Raw genomic sequence first — 17,897 nt, 5'->3', positions numbered from 1 at the left:
CCAAAAAAAAAAAAAAAAAAAAAAAAAAAGGCTGGAGATATGGCTGGGTGCAGTGGCTCACACCTGTAATCCCAACACTTTGGGAGGCCGAGGTGGGCAGATCACTTGCATTCAGGAGTTCGAGACCAGGCTGGCCAAATAGTGAAACTCTGTCTCTACTAAAAATACAAAAATTAGCCATGCATGATGGCAGGCGCCTGTAATCCCAGCTACCCGGGAGGCTGAGGCAGGAGAATTGCTTGAACCCAGGAGGTGGAGGTTGCAGTGAACACCACTGCACTCCAGCCTGGGCAACAGAGCAGGACTCTGTCTCAAAAAAAAAAAGAGGGTGGGTATGCTAGAAGTGTCAAAGGGCAGCAGGTGAAAAGCAGTGCCTCTCCCCCCAAGCATGATCACAATCACTGCTAATGTTTATTGAGCGCTTACTGTATACCAGTTGCTATAAACCACATGGCACAGCCCCGGAATGTCAACACTGCCATTGAACAGATGGGGAAGCTGAGGCCCACAGAGGTCAGGTCACCGGATTCCTGCCTTCCTTTCCCACCATTTCTCATCCCGTCTGCAGCGTCTCCCCTGCCCCGCTTGTACCTCCCCAGGTATGAGTCATCATCAGAGGACTCCAGCACGGCAGAGAACATCTCAGACAACGACAGCACAGAGAACGAGGCCCCAGAGCCAAGGGAGAGGGTTCCGAGTGTGGCTGAAGCCCCCCAGCTCAGGCCTGCTGGGACGGCCGTGGCCAAGACTAGCCGGCAGGAATGCCAGCTATCTCGAGAATCTCAGCACATACCCACTGCTGAGGGGGCATCAGGATCAAACACGGAGGAGGAGATCAGGTCCGTTTTCTGGGTGGGAGGGATTCAGACAGGGCCGGGGGTGGATGACCTCTGCCTCAAACCCCACCATTCAAGCCCTTCGAAGGACCTTCCTATCAGTCATGCATACTTTAGTCTGAATTAGCAAACAAGCACTTGCCCCTTCTGGGCATCTGAAGTTCTGGAGGCTTTGCTAAAGGGCCTGGTGGAAGTATTTTGGGCTGCCCGGGTTAGGATTTGGGGGGCCTGCCAAAGTTTATCCTGAAGTCACCCACCTACTTTGGGACGTTTCCTCTACCTGCCTGTTCTATTTATGTCTCTTTTTCATTCCCCTGGTGAAAAAATTTGCCCTTGGGAAATATTTTCCGTCTGCCAGTGGGCATTTGGAATAAACTTTGGCTTGGTGTCCACTCTCCCTTGGGGGTCTGCATGTTCCCCACATCTGCCCCTTGGGGTGCAATGTAAATGTGTGTCCTGGGTGAAGGAGGGTCTGAGATGCCACCATTCCGGTGACCCTAGTGTGAGTGACGTGGTGCAGAATGTCAAGTCCCTTCCCAGGCACCACAGCGGGATGTGAGGATTTTGGGGGAGAATGCAGGGGGCTGGGGGCTTACTTAGTCCCCTGCTTTGTCTGTTCCTGGCAGGATGGAGCTAAGCCCTGACCTCATCTCAGCCTGCTTGGCCCTGGAAAAGTACCTGGACAATCCCAACGCCCTCACGGAGCGGGAGCTGGTACGATCCCCACCCGCACTCCTACCTCCACCCCACCCGTGGCCTCTTCTCATCCTCAGTGACTTCCTGCTTCTGCCTAGTGGGGACCCTGAGACCCAAGCCCAGAGCTTGGGGGTGGGTGGTGCTCAAGTAATGGGCCTCAGAGAGAGGCGAGGGAGATGGGGAGGACGAACGCTCACTGGCCAAGCCTGGCCTTAGGTTGCTGTTCTTCCTGGGGGCTTCAGGGGCGGGGCATCCAGATTTCCCTTTTGGGGCACCTACACTTGACTTTGGAGATTATAACCAGGGCCGGGCGTGATGGCTCATGCCTGTCATCCTGTTACTTTGGGAGGCCAAGGCAGGAGGATCACTTGAGGCCAGGAGTTCAAGACCAGCCTGGGCAACATAGTGAGACCCCATTTCTATAAACAAATTCTTTTTTTAATTTTATTATTTATTTATTTATTTGAGATGGAGTCTTGCTCTGTCACCCAGGCTGGAGTGCAGTGGTGTAATCTCGGCTCACTGCAACCTCCGCCTCCCAGGTTCAAGCAATTCTCCTGCCTCAGCCTCCCAAGTAGCTGGGACTACAGGAGTGTGCCACCACGTCTGGTTAATTTTCTCATATTTTGAGTAGAGACGGGGTTTCACCATGTTGGGCAGGATGGTCTCGAACTCATGACCTCAAGTGATCCGCCTGCCTTAGCCTCCCAAAGTGCTGGAATTACAGGCGTGAACCACTGCACTCAGCCTCTACAAATTCTTTTAAAAATTAGAGGGCCGGGCGCGGTGGCTCAAGCCTGTAATCCCAGCACTTTAGGAGGCCGAGACGGGCGGATCACGAGGTCAGGAGATCGAGACCATCCTTGCTAACCCGGTGAAACCCCGTCTCTACTAAAAAATACAAAAAAACTAGCCGGGTGTGGTGGCGGGCGCCTATAGTCCCAGCTGCTCAGGAGGCTGAGGCAGGAGAATGGCGTGAACCCGGGAGGCAGAGCTTGCAGTGAGCTGAGATCCGGCCACTGCACTCCAGCCTGGGCGACAGAGCGAGACTCCGTCTCAAAAAAAAAAAAAAAAAAAAAAAAAAAATTAGCCGGGCATAGTGGTGCATGTCTGTGGTCCCAGGTACTTGGGAGGCTGAGACGAGAGGATGGCTTGAGCCTAGGAGGTTGAGGCTGCGGTAAGTCCTGATCATGTCACTGCACTCCAGCCTAGGCAACAGAACGAGACTCTGTCTCACAAAAAATAAAAAGAGAGAGAGACAGAGTAATTATATCCAGGCTGGAGGTGCTCACACCTTCCTCGGGGAACATGTTGGGGATTGCAAAGTCCACACCCCACTCCAAGGATCTTATTGGGATAGAGATGTCTATACTTCCCTCTGGGAGCGCTTGCACTTCCCTTGAGATCCTTTTCCAGGACAAGGGCACCACGCTTTGCTTCAGGGGGGCCCGTCTGGGGTTGGGGGTGTCCCAGTGGGCCTCCCCCGCCCTCATGTCCTCTCCCACCTGACTCGCCTACAGAAAGTGGCCTACACCACAGTGCTGCAGGAGTGGCTGCGCCTGGCCTGCCGCAGCGATGCACACCCCGAGCTGGTGCGGCGGCACCTGGTCACGTTCCGGGCCATGTCTGCGCGGCTGCTGGACTACGTGGTCAACATCGCCGACAGCAACGGCAACACGGCGCTGCACTACTCCGTGTCTCATGCCAACTTCCCCGTGGTGCAGCAGCTGCTCGACAGCGGTGAGCCCAGCGGGGAGGACAAGGCGACTCTAAAGCAGCCGGCTGTCCGCCATGCCCAGTCTGATAGGGAAGACGCTGCCCTCCCCGTCTGGTGGGGAAGGTGATGGAGGAGTCGCGGCCTTCTCAGTATAATAGAGGGAACACCTCTCTCCCAGTCCACCTTCCACTCAGATGTGGAGGGACACCAGCCTTCCAGTTTGATAGAGGAGGCAGCGCCTTCCCAGTTCAATGGTGGGGGTATATGGCACTCCCAGTCTGATGGAGGAGATGCTGCCTTGCCAGTCTGATGGAGGAGATGCCACCCTTCCAGGCTGATGGAGGAGACACCACTACCTAGTTTAATGGAGGAGACACCTTCCCAGCTCATTGTGGGGGGAATGTGGCCCTCCCAGTCTGATAGAGGAGAGGCTGCCTTCCCAGTCTGATAGTGGAGACACTGCCCTCCTAGTCTAATGAGTGAGACACCACCTTCCCAGTCTAACGAGGGAGACATAACTCTCCTAGTCTGATAGCAGAGACTCCACCCTCCTGGTCTTATGCGGGAGATGCTGTCCTCCCAGTCTGATGGAGGAGACACTGCCTTCCCAGTCTGGTGGGGGAGGCACGGGCCCTACCTTTAGCCAGCGTAATTGAAAAGGCAGAAATGATGTTAAGGAAAACATGTGGCCCTCCAGCATCCCCAAACACGCCTGCATGATGGAGGCGACATCTCTGGAGCCCTGGTCTAAGAGAAGGATGCGTCCTCACGTCTCGGGCTTAGAAAGAAGATGTGGCCCTCGGTTTGGCAGGAAGAAACTTGCCCTTCCCTCTTCGACTGGGGGAGACAGCCTCCCAGGCTGATGAAGGACTCAGGGCCCACAATCTGATGGGGGAGACATGGGCCAGTCTGAGGGTAAATGGCTGTTCCAAAATTAACGGGGGAGACCCAGTTCCTAGTCTCAGCCCTAAATATAGATGCCAGCATCGGGGCCCCAAATCTGATGGAGGAGGGACCGTCTCCAACTTTAGGAGCCCCTGGTGTAATGGGGTGACCCAATGGAGATGGAGGCCTCTGGGGTAGAGTGGGGTCCTCTGAGAAAAGGGAGGGATTAGGGCATGCCTAGACTGATGGAGGAGACAGGATACCCACGTTGCTTGGGGCAGTCCACTAGCAGAGATGCCTGGTCTGAGGGTTCACACCACCCCTCTTAGGTGTCTGCAAGGTGGACAAACAGAACCGTGCTGGCTACAGCCCTATTATGCTCACCGCTCTGGCCACCCTGAAGACCCAGGACGACATCGAGACTGTCCTTCAGCTCTTCCGGCTCGGTGACGTCAATGCCAAAGCCAGCCAGGTATGGGACCCCCTGCTGCTGCAGAACCAGGCTGTTCTTCCTACTTTATGACATCCCGGCTGAGTGACAGGCCCAAACCCAGGTGGTCTAGCTCCAGAGCCCTGCTCTTCATGGCCAGGCTGTCTCTGACACAGGACCTTCTTGTGGAAACTGGAAGGAGTGGAGGATATGGGGGTCCTTCCCTTTCTTAATATGACCCTGTCCCACATCCTGCTGGACAGTTCATTGAGCAGCAGCTGGGTTCCGTGGGCTGGACACTGGGGATTCAAACGGTGAACAAGCAGGCATGGTCTCCTGAAGCTCACTAACTAGCCCGTGCTTCAAGCCATAAGCATTTCAGGGAGCACCGGGAGTTGAGCCAGTTTGGACTCAGGGCTGCAGGAAACCACCAGGGGAGTTTACGCAGAAGTGGCGTGGCCTGATTCCTGGTCTGAGCGCACTCTTTGGCTGTGTGTTGGGAAGCAGAAACAGGTACTGTGCAGGTGACTGGGGCTTATGGACAGGTGTGTGGGCAAAAGAGCAGGGAAGCCAGGACCCACTGGGGACAGTGAGGAGAGGGATTGCCAACAGCCTGAAGATAGCAAAGGAACAAAACAGGGAGCTGTGACAGGCCATAGCAGGCATAACTCTGCTTTACCTTTATTGATTTAATTTTGTTTTAATTTCCAAGAGATTTTTTTAGTGGCTTCATTTTCAAAAAATTAAGGCCGGGTGCCATGGTTCATGCCTGTAATCCCAGCACTGTGGGAGGCCAAGGTGGGTGGATCACCTGAGGTTAGGAGTTCAAGACCAGCCTGACCAACATGGTGAAACCCTGTCTTTATTAAAAAATAAAACAATTAGCTGGGCATGATGGCACCTGCTTGTAATCCCAGCTACTCTGGAGGCTGAGGCAGGAGAATCACTTGAACCTGGGAGGTAGAAGTTGCAGTAAGCTGAGATCGCACCACTGTACTCTAGCCTGGGCTACAGAGTGAGACTCTGTCTCAAAAAACAGGCGCGGTGGCTTACGCCTGTAATCCCAGCGCTTTGGGAGGCCGAGATAGGCGGATCACAAGGTCAGTAGTTCGAGACCAGTCTGACCAACATGGTGAAACCCCATCTCTACTAAAAAAAAAAAATACAAAAATTAGCTGGGCGTGGTGGCATGCACCTGTAATCCCAGCTACTCAAGGCAGGAGAATCGCTTGAACCAGGAGGCAGAGGTTACAGTGAGCCAAGGTCGCACCACTGCACTCCAGCCTGGGTGACAGAGCAAGACTCCATCTCAAAAAAAAAAAAAAAAAAAAAAAAATTAAGGTGAGGCTCACCAAGGTGGCTCATGCCTGTAACCCCAGCACTTTGGGAAAACAAAGCGGGAGAATTGCTTGAGGTCAGGAGTTCGAGACCAGCCTGAGGAACCTAGAGACGCTCCCCCCCGCATACCTCCTCTCTATTAAAAAAAAAAAGAAAAGAAGGTGAAATTCACAAAACATAAGATTTACCCCTTTATTTCTAACTTTTTATTTTATTTTATTTCTATTTTTTATTTTTTGAGACAGGGTCTCACTTTGTCACCCAGGCTGGAGTGCAGTGGTACAATCACAGCTCACTGCAGCCTTGACCTCTCATGATCAAACAGTCCTCCCACCTCAGGCCACCAAGTAGCTGGGACTACAAGCATGCATGTGGCACCATGCCCGGCTAATTTTTTTTTTTTTTTTTTTTTAAGAGATGGGGTTTCGCCAAGTTGCCCAGGCTGTATTTTATTTATTTTTTTGCTAGAGATGTGGTCTCGCTCTGTTGCCCAGGCTGATCTCTAACTCCTGGTGTCAAGCAGTCCTCCCACCTCGGCCTCCCAAAGTGCCAGGATTACAGGTGTAAGCCACAGTGCCCAGAATTAACCCTTTTAGGCTGGGCACAGTGGCTCATGCCTGTAATCCTGGCACTTTGGGAGGCCGAGGCTGATGGATCACGAGGTGAAGAAATCGAGACCATCCTGGCCAACATGGTGAAACTCCATCTCTACTAAAAATACAAAAATTAGGTGGGCGTAGTGGCATACGCCTATCATCTCAGCTACTCAGGAGGCTGAGGCAGGAGAGTTGCTTGAACCCAGGAGGCGGAGGTTGCAGTAAGCTGAGATTGCACCACCGCACTCCAGCCTGGCGAAAGAGCGAGACTCTGTCTCCAAAAAAAAAAAAATAATTAACCCTTTTAAAGTGAACAGTTAGGCTGGGCAACATGGCAAAACCCTATCTATACAAAAAATACAAAAATTAGCCAGGCATTGTGGTGCGTGCCAACAGTCTCAGCTACTCGGGAGGCTGAGGTGGGAGGATCGCCTGAGCCTGGGGAGGTCGAGGCTGTAGCAAGCTGCAATCGTGCCTCTGCACACCAACCTGGGCAACAGAGCAAGACCTCGTCTCTAAAATAAAGCAAAAGAAAACCAAAAGCCCTACTGGCGTGAAATACATTCACCCTGTTGTGCAACCAACACCTCCATCTAGTTCCAGAACGTTCTCTTCACCCCCAAAGGAAACCTGTATTCATCCTCATTTCCTCTGCCCCCACTTCTCCCAGCCTCTGGCAACCACTCATCTGCTTTCTGTCTCTATGGATTGATTACTCCCCTGGTGGTGGGAGGGTTGTTTGAGATTCAGGGGGAGAGGAGCGAGTTGAGGGTACATTTCACCATCAGAGTATGTGGGAGCTACAGCAGGTTCTAGAGCAGGGGGTGTCCTGCTCTGGGGCCTGCATGAGCCATAATCCTGTTCCTTGCCCTCCCCAGGCAGGACAGACGGCCCTGATGCTGGCAGTCAGCCACGGGCGGGTGGACGTTGTCAAAGCCCTGCTGGCCTGTGAGGCAGACATCAATGTGCAAGATGATGATGGCTCCACGGCCCTCATGTGCGCCTGTGAGCACGGCCACAAGGAGATTGCAGGGCTGCTGCTGGCCGTACCCAGCTGTGACATCTCACTCACAGATCGCGTGAGTCTCCAACCAGGTGCACCCCGGGGAGGGCGGGAGCACAGCGTGGGGACGTCATTCATAGCACCGGATACTTTGCAGGATGGGAGCACAGCTCTGATGGTGGCCTTGGACGCAGGGCAGAGTGAGATTGCGTCCATGCTGTATTCCCGCATGAACATCAAATGCTCGGTGAGTCTCAACCCGGCCGGAGAGGCGTGGGGTGGGTGGGGCTCTGAGAGGAGAGAGATTTGTTTTTCTTTTTGTTTTTGAGACGGAGTCTCACTCTCGCCCAGGCTGGAGCACAGTGGCACGATCTGGGCTCACTGCAACCTCCGCCTCCCAGCTTCAAGCGATTCTGCTGCCTCAGCCTCCTGAGTAGCTGGGATTACAGGCGTGCACCACCACGCCCAGCTAATTTTTGTATTTTTAGTAGAGATGGGGTTCCACCATGTTGATCAGGCTGGTCTCGAACTCCTGACCTCGTGATCTGCCCACCTCAGCCTCCCAAAGTGCTAGGATTACAGGCATGAGCCACTGCGCCCAGCCTTGTTTTTGTTTCGAGACTGAGTCTTACTCTGTCACCCAGGCTGGAGTGCAGTGGCACAATTTTAGTTTATTGCAGCCTCCACTTCCTGGGCTCAAGTGATCCTTTCACCTCAGCCTCCTGAGTAGCTGGGACTACAGGTGTTCACCACCACACCTGGCTGAGTTGTTTTGTTTTGTTTGAAACAAAGTCTTGCTCTATCACCCAGGCTGAAGTACAGTGGCGCAGTCTTGGCTCACTGCAACCTGTATCGCCTCAGCCTCCAGAGTAGCTGGGATTACAGGTACACACCACCATGCCCAGCTAATTTTTGTGTTTTTAGTAGAGATGGGATTTCACTGTGTTGGCCAGGCTGGTCTTGAACTCCTGAGCTCAAGTGATCTGCCCGCCTCTGCCTCCCAAAGTGCTGGGATTACAGGAGTGAGCCACCGCACCCGGCCATTTTTTTTCTATTCTTTGTGGAGGCTGGGTCTCACTCTGTTGCCCAGGCTGGTCTTGAAATCCTGGGCTCAAGCCATGCTTCCTCCTCGGCCTCCGAAAGTGCTGGGATTACAGGGGTCAGCCACTGCGCCTGGCCAGAGGAGACGGATGTTTATGAAGAGCTGATTGTGCACGGGGTCCATGCTAAGGATAAAGTCAGGATATGGTCAGCTGCTTGCTGAACCTTCATAGTGCCCCAGTGAGGAAATTAGTCACAGAGAGGCTTCATGGCCATGGTTGGCACAGCAGTATCCGCGCCTGGGTCTGTCTGGTTCCAAATGCGTAACTTAGTCATCATTCACTCATTTGAAAAATATTTATTGAGTGCCTGCTGTGTGTTAGGCCCAGTTCTGGGTAGTCCCCAGTGGTCACAGCACTGATCAAAACAGAAAACAGTATCCACCCTTGTGGAGTGGGCATTCTGGTAAGAGATACAATCAGGCTGGGTGTGGTGGCTCACGTCTATAATCCCAGCATCTTGGGGGGCTGAGGCAGGAGGACTGCTTGACCCCAGGAGTTTTGAGACCAGCCTGGGCAACATAGGAAGACCCTGTCTCCGCAAAAATACAAAAATGAGGCCAGGTGCGGTGGCTCACGCCTGTAATCCCAGCACTCTGGGAGGCTGAGGCGGGCGGATCACAAGGTCAGGAGATTGAGACCATCCTGGCTAACACGGTGAAACCCCGTCTCTACTAAAAAATACAAAAAAAAAGTTAGCTGGGCATGGTGGCGGGTGCGTGTAGTCCCAGCTACTCGGGAGGCTGAGGCAGGAGAATGGCGTGAACCCGGGAGGTGGAGCTTGCAGTGAGCCGAGATGGCGCCACTGCACTCCAGCCTGGGCGACAGAGCGAGACTCCGTCTCAAAAAAAAATAATAATTGGCCGGGCGCGGTGGCTCAAGCCTGTAATCCCAGCACTTTGGGAGGCCGAGACGGGCGGATCATGAGGTCAGGAGATCGAGACCATCCTGGCTGACACGGTGAAACCCCGTCTCTACTAAAAAATACAAAAATCGGCCGGGCGCGGTGGCTGGAGCCTTGTAGCCCCCGCTACTCGGGAGGCTGAGGCAGGAGAATGGCGTAAACCCGGGAGGCGGAGCTTGCAGTGAGCCGAGATCTGGCCACTGCACTCCAGCCTGGGCGGCAGAGCGAGACTCCGTCTAAAAAAAAAAAAATAAAAAATAAAAAAATAATAATAATAATAATAATACAAAAATGAGTGGGTGTGTTGGTGCATGCCTGTACTCCCAGCTACTCGGAAGGCTGAGGCAGGAGGATCACTTGAACCCAGGAGGTGAAGGCTGCAGTGAGCCGTGGTTGCATCACTATATGGTGACAGAGTGCCACCTTGTCTGAAAAAAAAAAAAAAAAGAGGCCGGGCATGGTGGCTCATGCCTGTAATCCCAGCACTTTGGGAGGCCAAGGCGGGCGGATCATTTGAGGTAAGGGGTTCAAGACCAGCCTGGCCAACATGGTGAAACTCCATCTCTACTAAAAAAGTACAAAATATTAGCTGGGTGTGGTGGCACATGCCTTTAATCCCAGCTATTCTGGAGGCTGAGGTGGGAGAATCACTTGAACCTGGGAGGCAGAGGGTGCAGTGAGCCAGAGATCATGCCATTGGGTGACAAGAGCAAAACTCTGTCTCAAAACAAAAAAAAAACCCAAGGGACGTGGGATGGCAAGTGATGGGGAAGCTATTGGAGGCCCTCAGAGAAGAGATGACATTTGAGTCAACACTTGGAGAAGTTAGGGAGTGAATCATATGGTCTTCCAGGTAGCAGGAACAGGCAGTGCAAAGGCCCTGAGGCAGGGGTGTGCCTGATGTATTTAAGGAGCATTCAGGCCAGACTCAGTGGTTCACGCCTGTAATCCCAGCACTTTGGGACGCCATGGCGGGCGGATCACCTGAGGTCAGGAGTTCGAGACCAGCCTGGCCAACATGGTGAAACCCTATCTCTACTAAAAATACAAAAATTAGCTGGGCATGGTGGTGGGCGCCTGTAATCCCAGCCACTCAGGAGGCTGAGGCATGAGAATTGCTTGAACCTGGGAGGTGCAGGTTACAGTGAGCTGAGATCACGCCACTGCACTCCAGCCTGGGTGACAGAGCGAGACTCCGTCTCAAAAAAAAAAAAAAGAAAAAAATTAGCTGGACGTGGTGGTGCATGCCTATAGTTCCAGCTACTTGGAAGGCTAAGGCGGGAGGATTGCGTGAGCCCAGGTGGTCAAGGCTGCTGTGAGCTATGATTGGACCACTACACTCCAGCCTGGTGACAGAGCAAGACCCTGTCTTTAATCAAAAAAAATCTAGGCCAGGCACAGTGTCTCACGCCTGTAATCCCAACACTTTGGGAGGCCGAGGTAGGCGGATCACCTGAGGTCAGGAGTTCAAGACCAGCCTGACCAACGTGGAGAAACCCCGTCTCTACTAAAAATACAAAATTAGCCGGACGTGGTGGCGCATGCCTATAATCCCAGCTATCCCAGCTACTAAGGAGGCTGAAGCAGGAGAATCACTTGAACCCAGGAGGTGGAGGTTGCAGTGAGCCAAGATCACACCATTGCACTCCAGCCTAGGCAACAAGAGTAAAACTGTCTCGAAAAAGAAAAAGAAAAAAAAGGCCGGGCGCGGTGGCTCAAGCCTGTAATCCCAGCACTTTGGGAGGCCGAGACGGGCGGATCACGAGGTCAGGCGATCGAGACCATCCTGGCTAACACGATGAAACCCCGTCTCTACTAAAAGATACAAAAAACTAGCCGGGCGTGGTGGCGGGCGCCTGTAGTCCCAGCTACTCCGGAGGCTGAGGCAGGAGAATGGCGTGAACCCGGGAGGCGGAGCTTGCAGTGAGCCGAGATCGGGCCACTGCAATCCAGCCTGGGCGACAGAGCGAGACTCCGTCTCAAAAAAAAAAAAAAAAAAAAGAAAAAAGAAAAAGAAAAAAAAAAGCCAAAGTCCTCTCCAAAGTCCACCAGGCCCTGCACAACCACCCTCACCTTTCCCATGACTGTTTCTCTCCCCCTTCAGCCACACTGGCCTTATTGCCACGACCCCTCTGCACTTACCCCAGGGCCTTTGCACGTGATGTTTCCACTGCCTGGAATGCCCTTCCCTGCTTGCTGGTCCCTTGATGCCATTCACAGTCAGCTGAGACCTCACCCTCCCTGAGCAGCCACTGTCCACCCTCATTCCTTTGCATCCCTCACCCCTGGTGAACATCTTCGACCACAGTCATGATTTGTTTCTTCAAGGCGGTGCCCCTAGAGTGCCACCTCCTTGGGGCCAGGGGCCATGCCTCCCTCTTGCTTACCCACCATATCTACCAGGCCAGCCACCACGTCGGCGCCTCGGGGGATTGGAAAGGATCCCGAACAAAAAGAATTCTGCTTCTCGTTTCAGTTTGCCCCAATGTCAGATGACGAGAGCCCTACATCATCCTCGGCAGAAGAGTAGCTGTGAGGGAGGCGGGGGCCACCAGCCCCGGAGCAAACCGTCCTTTGTCCCCTTCTCCTCCCTGTTCCCATTCCTCCCTGCCCACCCCACTCACACTCCCCAAGGCCCATGGCTGAAAGGCAAGCGAGCTTTCCCTCTGCTTCCCTGGGGGAGCCCCGACGGCCACAGGACTCCAGCTCCAAGCGGGTTTTCTTGGCTCCCCGGATCAAAGCGGCCGCAGCGCAGACCGAAGCAAAATTCTTGTATACATTGGCGCCAGGGCTGATGCTGGGGTGTGGGTTTTATGAAGAACATTGAGAACAATCAGCTGGTAATTATGGATGGAGGAAGAGGGAGAGGAAAAAAATATTGTATTTTTGAATCCGTGTTGCAGGAGGGGGCGGGAATCTTAGGATTTGTTGACAGATTTGAAAGTCACTGGAACTTGCATATTTTCATTTTAATCCTAAGTGTTATTACGCACCAGTTTGGGGTTCACCCTTCATCCCTCACATTTAATTGTCTGATATAGAATAGTGTTATGCCCACTGCCCCCCTCTAGACGGCTTTGTTAGGGGAATTTTCTTCCGGTTGTTTCACGAGACAGATCCTGGCCTTGTCACCCAGGACAGAAAACTCAGTCTTTTCACCCTCATTCAAATGAAGGGACTCAGGACAAGTTCTGTGACTTAACAGGGAACCAATTCACAATGAGAAATTACCAGCCAGGCGTGGTGACTCACATCTGTACTCCCAGCACTTTGGGAGGGCAAGGCAAGAGCTTGAGCCTAGACATTCAAGACCATAGCAACATAGCAAGACCCATCTCTACAAGAAATGTGAAAATTAGCCAGGCGTGGTGGTGCGCACCTGTAGTCCCAGCTACTTGGGAGGCTGAGCCCTGGAGGTCAAGGCTGTAGTGAGCTGTGCCATTGCACTTCAGCCTAGGTGACACAGCGAGACCCTGTCTCCAGAAAAAAAAAAAAAAAAATTACCCAGAAACCCCTCCCTTCCCCACATGGAGGTCTTGGCAAATGTTAATTTTCCTAGAAAATCCTTCAGACCTGGAGACGAAGAAAAGAATCTGGCTCTCAGGGTGACTTCTGTGTCCCCCCGCCAGGCCCCGGAGTATGGTCACAGGGCCGTCCTGTTCCTCCCTGGGACTCCAGAATTTCTCTCCTCAAAGGAAAGAAAACAGGGCATGTGCTTGTTGGCAAAACGCAGGGCCAGCTCCCAAGAACCCCATGTGTGCACGATTAAAAGTTGGCCGTTCCCAGGCCTCCCGGCGCAAACTTAAAGAGACAGGGCTTTGCTGAAAACCAAACATGGGCCAGCTGGCCTTTTTAACAACCTAGAGGCTTTCCGGAGCTGCCTGGAACAGAGCCTGCGGGAAACAGAGCTTGCCAGAGACGCTCACAGTTTCCTTCGTGGCCTGTTTTGGTCCCCCAAGAATCTCCACATCATTTTCTTTCTTGTGCCTTTTCCTTGGTGAGCAACAGAAAGGGAAGGGTTCCAAGCCTCTAAAAATGTGCCTTGTGATCAGGAGTGTGCTCCAAACCAAATATGTGCGCTGCCCTTTCGAGGCCAGTGAGCTCAGCCCCCAAGGCTTTAAAAGCCACATTTCAGCAAGAGAAAGCGCCGAGAGCTCGCAGGTTCATTAAAGAAGGCAAAGCACTGGTTTCTCTCCTTAGAAAAGTAGGTTTCTTGGCTTGATGTAGATTGGCTTGCTTTGATTTTTAGTGAAGGGAATGTACGTAAAACAAAATAGGGCTTGGCTGGTCAAAGGAGACAGGAAGGAAGAAAGGAAGGATGGATGGATGGATAGATGGATGGATGGATGGTATTTTCATGTAAATTGCAGAGAAAACAAAACCAAAGCTGATTGGAAACAATGAGTTGCTGGTGTCTGAGGGGAAAGGACGCAGTTTTGGGCAGCTTTGAGAAGCGGTACAAGAGTGCTGTGCCTGTGTGTCCATCCCTGGAGCCAGCCAGTGCATTTATTTTAAACTCTTAGAAGCAACTTCTTGGCCCAGGAATGCGAGACCCCTGAGGTGGGTCCACGCGTCTCTCTACGCTTCCTTCTCTCCGTGGGATACTGGGCTCGTGCCTCTGTGCCCATTCTCTTCTCACGCGTATCCATGAGCTTTAATTTCACTTTCTGATCACGGTACGTCCATAAAGCCAGTATTACACTTAATTGAAGTATTCTTTTTTGTAATCGTTTTTTTAGAAGGTAAACAAATTTAATAAAGCTACCAATAATGTTGATGATTCTGTGTCTTTTCTTTTTTCACTCTGCTCCCTTTTAAGCTTTAAGATAGAAATCTTTCCTTTTTTTTTTTTTTTTTTTTTTTTGAGACAGAGTTTTGCTTCTTGTCACCCAGCCTGGAGTGCAGTGGCGCGATCTTGGCTCAATGCAACCTGTGCCTCCTGGATTCAAGCAATTCTCCTGCCTCGATTATCCCGAGTAGCTGGGACTACAGGCGCCCGCCACCACACCCGGCTAATTTTTGTATTTTGGGTAGAGACGGGGTTTCACCGTGTTGGTCAGGCTAGTCTCGAACTCCTGACCTCAGGTGATCCACCCGCCTCAGCCTCCCAGAGTGCTGGGATTACAGGCATGAACCACCGCTTTTTGTTGTTTTTGGAGAGAGAGTCTCACTCCGTCTCCCAGGTTGGAGTACAGTGGTACAAATCCTAGCTCACTGCAGTCTCTACCTCCAGAGCTCAAGCGATCCTCCCACCTCAACCTTCTGACTAGCTGGGACCACAGGCTTGCGCCACCACCCCTGACTTCTTGTTGTTGAGACGGAGTCTCCCTCTGTCGCCCAGGCTGGAGTGCAGTGGTGCGACCTTGGCTCACTGAAACCTCCGCCTCGTGCGCCTTGTGGACTAAAGCAATTATCCTGCCTCAGCCTCCTGAGTAGCTTGGATTAGAAGCACCCACCACCACACCCAGCTAATTTTTGTATTTTTAGTAGAGATGGGTTTTCACCATGTTGGCCAGGCCGGTCTTGAACTCCTGACCTCAAGTGATCCATCCGCCTCGGCCTCCCAAAGTGCTGGGATTATAGGCGTGAGCCACCGCGCCCGGCCTAATTTATAAATTTTTTGTAGAAATGGGGTTTTGCTATGTTGCCCAAGCCAGTCTCGAACTTCCGGTCCCCTGCTACCCTCCCGCCTCGGCCTCCCAAAGTGCTGGGATTATACACATGAGCTGCTGCAAATCTCTTTTTCAAAATGGACTTATTTTGGAAAGTGTTCAAAGCTACAGAACAGTTGAAGAATATCACAGTAAACACCTTCATGCTCTGTCCTAGACCAGCACCCAACAATAGCATAGCCACTAGCTATATGTGGCTATTTTCATTTAAAGTTAAATGAGACTGGGCGTGGTGGCTCATGCCTGTAATTCCAGCACTTTGGGAGGCTGAGGCAGGTGGATCACCTGAGGTCAGGAGTTCAAGACCAGCCTGGGCAACATCATGAAACCCTGTCTCTACTAAAAATACAAAAAAATTAGCTGGGCATGGTGGCCGGCATCTGTAGTCCCAGCTACTCAGGAGGCTGAGGCCAGAGAATCACTTGAACCGAGGAGGCAGGGGTTGCAGTGAGCTGAGATTGCGCCACTGCACTCCAGCCTGGGCAACAGAGCAAGACTCCATCTATAAATACATACATACATACATACATACATAATAATTAGCAGGCTTGTGCCTGTAGTCCCAGCTACTCAGGAGGCTGAGGCAGGTGGGAAGATCACTCGAGGCCAGGAGTTCGAGGCTGCAGTGAGCTGTGATTACCCCACTGCGCTCCAGCCTTGGTGACAGAGTGAGACTTTGTCTCTAAAAAAAATTTTTTTTAAGTAAATGAATTATGCCGGGCGTGGTGGCTCACGCCTATAATCCCAACACTTTGAGAGGCTGAGGCAGGTGGATCGTTTGTGTTCAAGACCAGCCTGGCCAACATGGTGAAACCACATCTCTACTAAAAATACAAAAAAATTAGCTGGGCATGGTGGTGCACGCCTGTAATCCCAGCTACTGGGGAAGTTGAAGCATAAGAATCACTTAAACTTGGAAGACAGAGGTTGCAGTGAGCCAAGATTACAGCACTGTACCCCAGCATGGGCGACAGCGTGAGGCTCCAACTCAAAAATAAATAAAGTCAATGAATTATAATTAGTTCTCAACAGCTTTACGTGGTTGGTGGCTACTGTACCGACTTGCAGATACTGAATATTGCCAGCGTACAAAATTTTGTTGAACACCTACTGTGAACACCTCAGAAAAAAAAGATCTTTTTATTTATGTATTTATTTATTTTTTTGAGACAGGTTCTCACTCTGTTGCCTACCAGGGTAGAGTGCAGTGGTGCGATCATAGCTCACTGCAGCCTCAACCTCCGGGACCTCCGGGACTCAAGCAATCCTCCCACCTCAGCCTCCAGAGTGGCTGGGACTACAAGTGCGTGCCATCATGCCTGGCTAATTTTTTTTTATTTTTTGTATAGACGAGGTCTCTCTATCGCGCCCAGGCTGGCCTCAAACTCCTGGGCTCAAGCAATCTGCCCCCTTCAGCCTCCCAATGTCCTGGGATTGCGGGCATGAGCTACTATGCCTGGCCTAAAAAATAGCTCTTAAGTGACTTTTGTGTTCTAATGCCAAATAATTTACAGCGATTTATTATAAAAGTCAAAATCCAGCCGGGCACAGTGGCTCACCCCTGTAATCCCAGCACGTTGGGAGGTCAAGGTGGGCATCACCTGAGGTCAGAAGTTTGAGACAAGCCTGACCAACATGGTGAAACCCCGCCTCTACTAAAAATAAAAAAATTAGCCAGGTGCGGTTGCACACGCCTGTAATCCCAGCTACTCAGGAGGCTCAGGCACAAGAAACGCTTGGACCTGGGAGGCATAGGTTGCAGTGAGCCGAGACTGTGCCACTGCACTCCAGCCTGGGCAACAGAGAGACTCCATCTCAATAAAAAAGTCAGAATTCGGGCTGAGCACGGTGGTTCACACCTGTAATCCCAGCACTTTGGGAGGCCAAGGCGGTCGGATCACCTGAGGTCAGGAGTTGGAGACCAGCCTGCCCAACATGGTGAAACCCTGTCTCTACTAAAAATACAAAGTTAGCCAGGCATGGTGGCACATGCCTGTAATCCCAGGTACTCGGGAGGAGGCAGGAGAATCACTTGAACCTGGAAGGCGGAGGTTGTGGTGAGCTGAGATCACACCATTGCACTCCAGCCTGGGCAACAAGAGAGAAACTCCATCTAAAAAAAAAATACTCAAAATTCAAACAATAGAGCAGTGTTTGGTGTCCTTGCAGGGTGCCATAATCCCACTTGGTAGGGATACCATTGTCGACAGTTTGGAGCATCTCCTACCAAATCTTTTTCCAATATGTTTGATCTTAATTTTTTTTTAACAGTTCTTTTTTCTTGAGGTATAAAATGAATATATTTTGGCTGGGCACAGTGGATCACGCCTGTAATCCCAGCACTTTGGGAGGCTGAGGCGGGTGGATCACCTGAGGTCAGAAATTCAAGACCAGCCTGGCCAAGATGGTGAAATCCCACTTCTGCTAAAAATACAAAAAAATTAGCCGGGCACGGTGACAGGCATGGTGACAGCTACTCCGGAGGCTGAGGAAGGAGAATCGCTTGACCCCAGCCGGAGGTTGCAGCGAGCTGAGAACGCGCTACTGCACTCCAGCCTGAGTGACAGAGTGAGACTCCGTCTCACAAAAAAAAAAAAAAAAAAGCCAGGCTTGGTGGCTCACGCCTGTAATCCCAGCACTTTGAGAGGCCAAAGCGGGTGGATCACAAGGTCAGGAGATCGAGACCATCCTGGCTAACACGGTTAAACCCCGTCTCTACT

The 17,897-nt window shown here is 51.9% G+C and overlaps 1 protein-coding gene across 1 annotated transcript in view; it reads left to right on the top strand.

The window, feature by feature from the left end:
* The window catches only part of KANK2 (KN motif and ankyrin repeat domains 2), a 38,856-nt gene extending 24,571 nt beyond the window's left edge, over positions 1–14,285 (top strand). Inside the window, exons 7-13 of the mRNA XM_025367897.1 lie at positions 598–839; positions 1,463–1,550; positions 3,053–3,272; positions 4,464–4,606; positions 7,377–7,577; positions 7,659–7,748; positions 11,982–14,285. Of these exons, the coding sequence (XP_025223682.1) occupies positions 598–839; positions 1,463–1,550; positions 3,053–3,272; positions 4,464–4,606; positions 7,377–7,577; positions 7,659–7,748; positions 11,982–12,035 (1,038 nt within the window). The 3' untranslated portion in view covers positions 12,036–14,285. The remainder of the gene's footprint in view (positions 1–597; positions 840–1,462; positions 1,551–3,052; positions 3,273–4,463; positions 4,607–7,376; positions 7,578–7,658; positions 7,749–11,981) is intronic.
* The last annotated feature ends 3,612 nt before the right edge of the window (positions 14,286–17,897 follow it).

Source organism: Theropithecus gelada, chromosome 19 (genome assembly GCF_003255815.1).
Source record: "Theropithecus gelada isolate Dixy chromosome 19, Tgel_1.0, whole genome shotgun sequence".
NCBI classification, from domain to species: Eukaryota; Metazoa; Chordata; class Mammalia; order Primates; family Cercopithecidae; genus Theropithecus; species Theropithecus gelada.
The sequence above is the reverse complement of the archived record's forward strand: the minus strand, read 5'-3'. Positions and strand labels throughout refer to the sequence as shown.